The 9,557-nt window shown below is 41.8% G+C and overlaps 1 protein-coding gene across 1 annotated transcript in view; it reads right to left on the reverse strand.

The window, feature by feature from the left end:
• Positions 1-4,575: 4,575 nt before the first annotated feature.
• LOC118328570 (monoacylglycerol lipase abhd6-A-like) overlaps positions 4,576-9,557 on the reverse strand; it is a 7,201-nt gene continuing 2,219 nt past the window's right edge. The window contains exons 3-9 of the mRNA XM_035662342.1: positions 8,226-8,385; positions 7,809-7,922; positions 7,265-7,397; positions 7,015-7,172; positions 6,843-6,897; positions 5,369-5,469; positions 4,576-5,282 (exon numbers count right to left, since the gene is read on the reverse strand). Coding sequence (XP_035518235.1) covers positions 5,103-5,282; positions 5,369-5,469; positions 6,843-6,897; positions 7,015-7,172; positions 7,265-7,397; positions 7,809-7,922; positions 8,226-8,385 — 901 coding nt within the window. The 3' untranslated portion in view covers positions 4,576-5,102. The remainder of the gene's footprint in view (positions 5,283-5,368; positions 5,470-6,842; positions 6,898-7,014; positions 7,173-7,264; positions 7,398-7,808; positions 7,923-8,225; positions 8,386-9,557) is intronic.

The following is a 9,557-nucleotide window of genomic DNA, read 5'->3' on the forward strand; positions in this document are numbered from 1 at the left end:
CGCGGATCCAGTAAACAGGACACTTTGCGAAAAGACTGCTCTGTGCTAACTCTGGCTTGTAGTTCACGTGTCCGCGAACACCCCCCCCACTTCACGGTGTCTCCGTGTGTCTGCTCCGCTTGACAGGAAACCAGTCCGAGAGGCTGCAGTTGGACTGAAGGAGTTTGGTTTTGTGTCAGGATGAGTATTCATGTGGAAGGCAGAATCTCTTAATAAACCGAGCCGCGGGCTGTGGTCCGCTCCTCTCTCCCTCCCTCCTGTCGCGCCTGCTCCACGTCGACAGCAGACGGCCTGCCCTCACCAAAAGCGTTCTCCGACCCAGCGCACGCTGCTGGAGCTGCTTCGCACGAGCTCCACGGCGCGACACCAACCCTCCAACCCTGGACCCGTCGTACGCCAGCAACACCTCTTTGAGATGCCCCATCGTCCACCGGCGTCCTCATCAACGGTGCTGACTCCCGGCGGTGCTCGGCAACCAGCGAATCGCGGCCCCGCTGCGGCTCACCGCGCTTCCTGTACCAGAATCCGCTGTCCCCGAGCGTCGCGCTCTAATCGTCCCGGCGAGGAGCCTCACACTCGGCCACGCGCCGCAGAGGTCCGCCATAGATCAACGATGTTCGTATGCGGCTCTCGATCGCGTGACGTGCGCCGTCAAACCGACAAAGTGGTCGATCGGAGGGGGCGCGGAAGGTGCATGGTGCACTGCATGGCCCGAGGAGCCAGCGCAACAGTGACAGGAGGGGGGGTTTATCTTGTGGCTATCGTGGATGAGTTTCAGTTTCAACCTGTTGATTGAATTAGTTTATCGTTGATTGCACTGGTGCAGTTCTACTGCTCTGCCGATCTGATTACGGCTGTACACTGCTTGCATTGATTAGGTCCTACTCAGTTGACTTGATTGGACTGTACTTATTGTTACTGAGACGAACCCACGGGTCAGTCCAAGGATTTGTTTGCGTGTCCTCTAATTTGTTCAGATCTGCTCTGTACTTTTCTGATTCAATGTGTGGAATAAAAACGATACAACCGAAATTCATTTACTTTCTAACAACATTACTCCGCTGTGGAATTTAACAATCGTGCTTTGTCACAGTCGGTGTGAAATAACATAGATACGATACGATACCAGCGCGATCATAGATAGACTTCTATCGTCAACTCCGACCGAAGGGAATTGGGCGTCATCCATAGCAGGCCAGGTACCCTTTAACGATACGAATCAGCAATGACACACCATCACTGAGGTAGAATAATAAAAATATAAATAGATACGGATAAGGGTTGCAAAGAAGTTTGTAGTCAAGACCGTGTCTTCGCTAGACACTCGTCTCGCTTCTACGACCACTCGTCTCGCGCACGGTCTCCATCCCTTAGTTTAACTGTTGTGGCTTTGTGATCAGGACAGTACTGTTTGGTGTGTACAGCGAGCAGGTCACATTCTAAATAGCGAATAATACACTTTCAGCAAAAGATACCAATACGCGCGCGGGCATACGCGCACCCGCCACAGGAAGTTGTCCTCTCGCCACAGGACTGTGGTTAATAGTAACTGTAATCATGATCCGGTTTAATCTGCGTCCTTAATAACAGTATCTGCATTGCAGCCCATAATCAAAGTTACCTACATACTACCTGCTACTCGTATAATATATACATCATTATGACTAAGATTGACAAATTCACTGCAACTGAAACATTATGGGTTGAAACTTCTAAACCAGAAAAATTACATTAGATTACAGCTTTATTTGTCTCACAAAGTGGGCAAACTTGCAATCGCTAAACAGCGCAGGCAAAGTGAACTACTAGACCACAGCAGGAGAAAACAAGTATAAAAACAGTAGAAATAGCAAACGACACTATCGAACAGAGAAGAACAAAAACCAGAATAAGAGACACTGAACACGAAGAGAAAAACAGAAATAAAGACATTCAATGCAACAGAGAGAAAAACAGAATACAACGAACATTATGAACAAGAGAAAAACAGAATAAGACACTTATGAAAGAGACAAAACAGAATAAAACGACACTATGAACAAGAGAAAAAACAGAACTAACAGACTGATGAACAAGAGAAAACACAGACACTACCAGGAACCTCCACAACACGATACCCACAAATAAACGTATCACATTACTCTAATGGATCGTCCAGTGGAAAATTAATAGTGGACCGCTAATTGGAGCTTACACGGGTTTCTTTACCCAGGACCGAGGTTTAACAGCTCCTACAGTTGTTTACTCATACTAGTTTTTAATATTAAATTCTAATTTATTTACTCAGGTTATTTCCCCTTTGAACACCCTCCCCTTTCTTCTTTTTTTTTTTTTTTTTTTTTTTTTTTATAGAAACAAGACCTAGTTCCTCCACCTGACCGACAGGTGGCCACTCGACGCAACCGCCGCGTCATGACGCACAGAGCCAGAGCCCGATGACGTCGGACCGGAGCGCACTGTCGGTTACCTGAAGCTAAACCGCTAAGCTGACTGACACCGTCCTCCGCGGGCTCCAGTCCGGTCGGATCCTCTGCCGGACGTTCACGCACCCGACAGGCGGACCAACCTCTCTTCTGTCGGGTGCTCAGTCCTCCGGATCGTCTTTCTAGGAGAAAGCCGAGTCCCGCAGGCTGCTGCTGGAGCGACACCCGTCCCGCTGGCGGCGGTGATCGAAGCGAGCCAGAACTGCCAGTCCACGACGCGTGCAGGTGAGGTCCACCGGACCCGGCGGACCGGACCGGACCGGTTACTTGTTTCATTGTACAGTTTTGAGTATAATATGAAATATCCATAAAATATATGTCACTTAGTCAGAGTCAGTTTAATAAATATAAAATATAAAAGAGTTACTGTTACTGTGTTTGGATATGAAGGTCACATGATCATAAACAGACTTACATTTACAGCAAAGGGGTCAAATATATTCACATAAATTCCTTATAAATAACTGAAATGTTTGTGCACATTAATAACTAAACATTGTTATTTTCACACAAACAAACAAACAAACAAACAATAAACACAGCCAACAACACAGCTGCTAACCTCCAGACTAAAGCAGCTGAACATTTAAATATTACACGTTTTATTTACAGGCTACAGACAGATTCAACGTTAAGTCACACACATATAAACACACACACACATAAATAAATATATATATATATAAATATAACTGTATGGCTGCACAACCTGAAGCTAAAACCAGCAAACAGGAGGTCAGACAGAGAAGTTAGGTGAACTCACAGCTCACTCACAGCTAACTGCGGCTTGTTATTGTTAAATTATTGAAGAAATGAAAGAGTCAGAGACATTTTACTCACAGTTACTTCAACATGAGGAGATCTCAGCGTGTTTTCAAGCTTTCAGCCTGCCTGTACTGGCATCGGCGCATGCGCAGTCGTCAAAGCGGGACATGTCAAAGAGGTGTAAAACAGTGAGATGGATCACTCCGCTACAGACTCAGTTGGTTTCTGTCATGTAGGTTTAAATTTGAAGCATTTGCATTGATGAAAACATTCAAGTCACACAATTAAACCAATATTTTTCCTAAAAACAATAATCAGAAGTCCTACGGAGCCTCTAAAGTCCCCAAAAGGAAATATTTTTATCATTTTGTGGGTGCAGGGTAAATAACTTGTGCGCACAAGATAAACATATTTCCTTTTAGGGACTTTTGGTGCTCCGTAGAAGTCAGATTAAAATGCAGCAAATAATAATAATGATACATTTCCACCAGGAAAATAATCTGTGATACAGATTAGAAAGAAAAGTTAGAAATTGTAAAAGTAAAAATGTACACATATCATTTCTTTCTGGCAGAAATGGTCTTTCGTGCTCTTCTAACCAGTTAGTATAAAAATATTCTGTTTGGCTCTCAGTAATTTAGATTTCACAAGGTGCAGTTATGCTCTTTAAACTGAAATGAAGTTATAATTATAATTGATCACTCTTACTATTTTTCTCAAAGATTGATTTCAACATTGCAGAATGAATAAAAGCTTAAATCTATTGTTACAAAGTCAGAGGTTCACCGTTTAGTGTGTAATGTTTTCACACACACTGAAGCTAAATAGAGTTTCACAAATTAAAAAAAATAACAAAATAATTCAGAATTTTACATCATATATAGTTTATAGAGGAAGCAAATACCAGTAGAGGATTAAGGAGTGCTACTTCACAAAGGCAGGTATTAAATAACAGGTGCTGTTTGGATCCAAGGACCTATCATGAGACTAAACAAGAGCTGTGATTTTCTTTATGATCAATAAGTCATAACCACCATCGTATTTCAGGGCCCCTGAAGAAGAATGACGACTTATTGATCACAAAGCACAATAATAGGTTAACCTCTCTCCTCTTCTGGTCATAATTTATGGTTTAGTGGACAAAAGTTCTGCACACTAAGCTGCAGTAACACAAGTGATAAAATGACCCACTTGAATAAATCATCTACTCTTCCTGATAAAGCTGTAAAGATGTGTCGCCACCCAGTGGTCTGTTAGTACAGTTAGTACAGCTATTAGTACATGCAGAAACATAACACAAGTTTCCAATCAATCAATGACATAGTAATCAGTTTCTTCATAAGATTTATTTCTGTAGTCCAGAAACACTCTTTGTACAGGAGCTGGAATTATCAAATCACCTCATTTATCAAACTCTTTTTTAGTAAAGTAAAATAAATCCGACAACTCTTTCACTTACAGTACATTTCTCATTCTGAATCTCAATCTGAAAGTGTTTATATGAGGTTAAATAATCAGTTGGTTCACAGCAGGAGACTCAACACAAAAACAAACACCTGCCATTCACATGAAACAACAGACGGAAATACAGTTTTTTTATGAAAGTGAAATGTGCAAAATCCGAACGTGGAATGTTTTCAATTCAACATTAACTTTTAAAACAGAGACGACTCCTCCTGCATGGAGCTGCGTCTGTAAAAACTTCAGGAATATCTGACAGTCTGAGTCTGTCCCATTTCTGTGCTTTAATTTAAGTTTCACACATGTAAATTGTTACTGTAGAAAACTCTTCTATTGAACTATAAAAGAGTATAATCGCCTTCATCATCCATCGTGAGAGGTTCAAAAGTTTCTTCAGGAAAGTTTCTTTGCGTTTTCGCCGTTGACTTCCTGCGCAGACAGGAAGTCCATGATGAGGTTAGCAGCTTTCCTGGGACGCTCCAACGCCACAGAGTGACCACAGTTGTCCAGAACCTCCACCTGGCAGTTCGGGAGCGACGTCTTCAGCACTGCCGCCCCCGACACGTCCACCACCTGAGAATGAATCAATATATCAAATCCAGTTGTTTCTTTTTTTTCCTTGAACATTTTTTAGTATTTAAATGATTTAAATGATGTACCTGGTCTTCCTTCCCCCAGATGACCTGCACAGGTGTTGTGATCAGGTGTAAGTTTTCCTGCAGCGAGTGACGAGACTTCTCCCCGACAATCTCCATGAATACTGAACAACACACACACACACACACACACACACATAATAAATCAACAAAGTATACTGCAATCCACAGTTATTAAAGCAGTGACATGAACCAGAGAAACCAGGTGGCTGTATGCCTTTGACAAACCAGTCAAGTTGCAGTTTGTTTAGACTCACACTATATATATATATATATATATATATAAATAAATATATATGAATACTTGGAAAGAATTGAATAAAAAAGTATAAAGTGTATTTTTTTTGCTAAATGGAAGTTAACACTATATTGATGATTGTATGATTCCAGTGAATATACTTTACACATGTACTTGACGACTATGTAAAGATGTAGTCTTGTAGAATATTGTTTTCTCCTGGTATTGTCAGATGCGTGTGTAAAATGAAATATGGAAATTGCCCAATTCACTCATGAATAAATGAATAAAAACCTATTTTGACCTTTAACCAATTCATTGTCTGACCATTTGTAAAATAAGGTCCTCAGTTCTTGAGTCATGGTCACAGTGACCTTGAACTTTGACCTCTGACCACCAAATTCAAATCAGTTCATCCTTGAGTCCAAGTGGATGTTTGAGCCTCGAGTCGTTCCTGAAATATTGCCACAGCCAAACCCCAACTGGCATAAAATTACACTTTCCCAGAATTTAGAGTGTAATTCTCACAGCTGGTATTGAAATGGAAGAGTCTCAGATGACGGTTGTTCTATAATGTTTGTAATTGTGAATTCACTATAATGTCCATTTTCACAGCACTAATTAAATCGTAAACCGTACTCACCACTCTGCTCTGAGTTTATCTTCTCTGATTTCATTCACTAATTAATTAACTGAAATCACTTTTACTAAGATGCTGCCATACTTCCTTATTCTTCATTATTCTTTATTTTGGATCCGTATCACCTTTCAGAAAGTGGACACTAGTCTTCAGGGAAAGAGGTTAGAAATTAAAAGCCAACCAGAAAAGTGGAGGATTATTTAGTTTGAGCTGCTGAAAGGTTTTTTAATGTGAAACCAAGATTCACTGACAGCAACTAGAAAAAGCAGCACAATAGGAAAACAAATTAATTAGCAAAAGAAAACAGTATTAGTGCAGAGTGGTTGAGTTTGACTGTTCGACTGATTACATTAGTGCTGTGGAAATTTAATTATACTGAATTTATCAAGACAAGAAAGAGGAGGTGCTGAGTTTGTAATAACAGGAAAATTAAAACAGATCAGAAGACAAGAAGGCTTCAGGGAGCTGAATGAAGTGTTCACCCACTATCTGAGAACTTATGGTATATATTAATTAAAAGAATTAAGCTTCACCTTTAGATTATGGCTATATAATGCAACAGAGGAGGAGAGAAGAAGGAGGTCACAGTAAAGACTGACCTTCTTTATAGAAACCATTGTTGGGCATCCTGTTGGCAAGGAGACCTCGCAGGACCTGATAACACATACACTCGTGTCAATAGATATTCCCCAAACTCTCTTATTACAAACAATAATAAAGCGTTAAAAGTGTCTCAATCTGGATTGTAGTCGAGGTCGTGCTGCTCTGTACCTGCCGGGGGAGGTTGAGGGGGGTGTAGCAGCAGAGTTTCAGCATGTCCTCCAGCTCCTGATGGGTGGTGGGGATCAGAGGGATCGAGTCCTTCATCTCAGTCTTCTCCAACTCCCTCAGATGACTGATGAACTCAGAGTCTGTGGGATAAACCAGACCTGGGAGACAGAGGAGGAGGAGGATGAGACATTGTGCTTCATGAAACAGATCTCAGGTTTGAATCCTGGAGGGAAGCGTCTGCTGAGTTTACCTGCCGGGCAAATCAAGGTGGCGCTGCACAGGTCAGCAGGGTGATGAGCAGCGTAAACTCCAGCGACGTTCCCACCCATCGATGTCCCGACCAGGTGGAAGGGTCTTTTATTCAAACCGATACTCTTCACAAACTGCACAGAGAGACACAGATAGAGAGAGGTGTTAATTAAACGTCTGTCAGGAGAGTTTATCCATCAGCGTCTCCGGCTGTAGCAACGGTTGCCAGGTACAGTCGGTGAGCTTTTGGTCGTCGTCTCTGTACAAACACCAATATGAACAGCTCACAGGGATCAGTCGGACTGCAGGGCAAAGCTGAACAAAGGTGAACGTTGACCTCACTGATTACATGTTGAACCACAAACAAACAAACCATATCTCACAGTAATTCTTGACCTGGGTGACACACGTGATCGAGCACGGGGAACCACATTGAGGACAATGTCAAACTGACATGCTGGTTTTCCTTCGGGACGTTACAGTGCTGATATTACGTCGTCTGATCCTGGCTGTTAATCTGTATCACATTACACACTCGTACAGACCTGGTGGATTCGGGCGACCTGGCCCTGAATGCAGTAGTCCTCTGCCCCGGTGCGACTCGTCCCCTCGTGCCCTGGCATGTCCACACACACCACATGTTGGTTTCTGGGGAGATACTGGAGGAGAAAACAAACACACACACACAACTGAAATGAAAAGATGCTCCATACTCCTGTCTACTGTTGTGCCCACATCTTTACAGAGACCTGCTCCATCAACATCGACGAGAGGTAGCTCATACGCAGTCAAAGTGTCCTTTTATGTGAAGATGAAACCATATTATTGTTGTATAATTATAAATAAATGATCATTGATTCTTTGATTACTAATTCTGAGCAGGTTTTTACTTTACAGTGTCTCCCTCTGTTTTTCCTATCCTTCCTATCTAAACTGTGTCTGTGTCTGTATCTGTGCGTTACCTTGACGACAGGCAGCCACATGTCCTTTGTGGCAGAGAAGCCGTGCAGCAGCAGCAGTGACGGCGTGGCGCCCCCTGGCGTCCCGCGGCTGGAATAGCAGAAGCGGTAACTTCCACTGTGAGAGTAGCCGACCTCCAGCCCCAGCCTGCGACGCCAGTACCTGTGGAGGATTACAGCGGGACCATTAGGAGTTTATTATGTGCTTGTGTCATCTTGTTTTTTCTTTTGCAATCGTATAACGTGTTCAAGAATTATAAAGTCCTGCTAGCAACCCAGAGGACGCAGCGTTTATCACACGCCACAGAGCATGAAGTTATTGTTGTGTGTTAGGAGGTTGTAGCTGCTGTGCATTAAATTCAACTTCACATAAGGTTCTATAAAATATAAATGTTAATATGTTTGTAATTGTAACTGCATTTATTTAGTCGTAAACCAAAGATTTGGGACAATTTAAGTTTGACCTGATGATGACGCTAGATGAAAAGTGTCTGGACCAAAGTGGTGAAACAACCCTTTAGCTTCCATTGAGACACTAGAAAGGTTAGAAATACAATGTTTACAGTACAGTCATTGTTTTTGTTTTTTTTACCTAATTTAAATTCTAATCTTATTTAATGCTTCAATGTTTTGTAACATTTTATTCAATTCACAAAGCTGCTACAAAGAGACCATTATATGACAGTGACTCAGCACTCTGTGTGTGTGTGTGTGTGTGTGTGTGTGTAATAGCAGCGATAATCTGCGGCCAACATGCAAGTTTTTTTTTTTGTTTTTTTTACAGCTTATACAAAGTCCAGTAGGTAAGGTCACACTAACACTCCTTCACAATAAAAGTGTATGTTGGAGACACAGCAGCAGCAGCAGCCTGTAATACACAGCTGAAACATCCGTCACTCACAAAATGATCATTCAAAGAATTTAAAATACCCAATTTTCTGTTAAATTATATGTTTACAATAGCGGGATAATGTCATCTGGGAGTCTGTAGAGGTTATAGTTACTCTGCTGTCTGATAGGATGGTGTACTGTCTTTAACCTGGGTGGCACTAGTAGCACTCGAAATGAAGGATGTCCCTTTCTCTGAGTTAAAATAAATATATAAATATAAATATAGCGTCTAGGACACAAACATATAGTGTCTGGGAATATTAATACCGCCATATTAGAGTAAAAAACTAAAACTAAACTCAACTTTTATAACTGTATAAACAGTAAAAACTAAACTGAAACAGTCAAATCCACTCTGGAAACTAAACTGGACTGAAAACAAAACTGGTGTGCAGGCAGCCAGTTTCTGTGGTTCACATTTGACCTTCTCTCTCTCTCTCTCTC

This window comes from Morone saxatilis, unplaced genomic scaffold (assembly GCF_004916995.1).
Source record: "Morone saxatilis isolate NCDOM2014 unplaced genomic scaffold, NCSU_SB_2.0 Contig18, whole genome shotgun sequence".
In the NCBI taxonomy this organism is placed as follows: Eukaryota; Metazoa; Chordata; class Actinopteri; family Moronidae; genus Morone; species Morone saxatilis.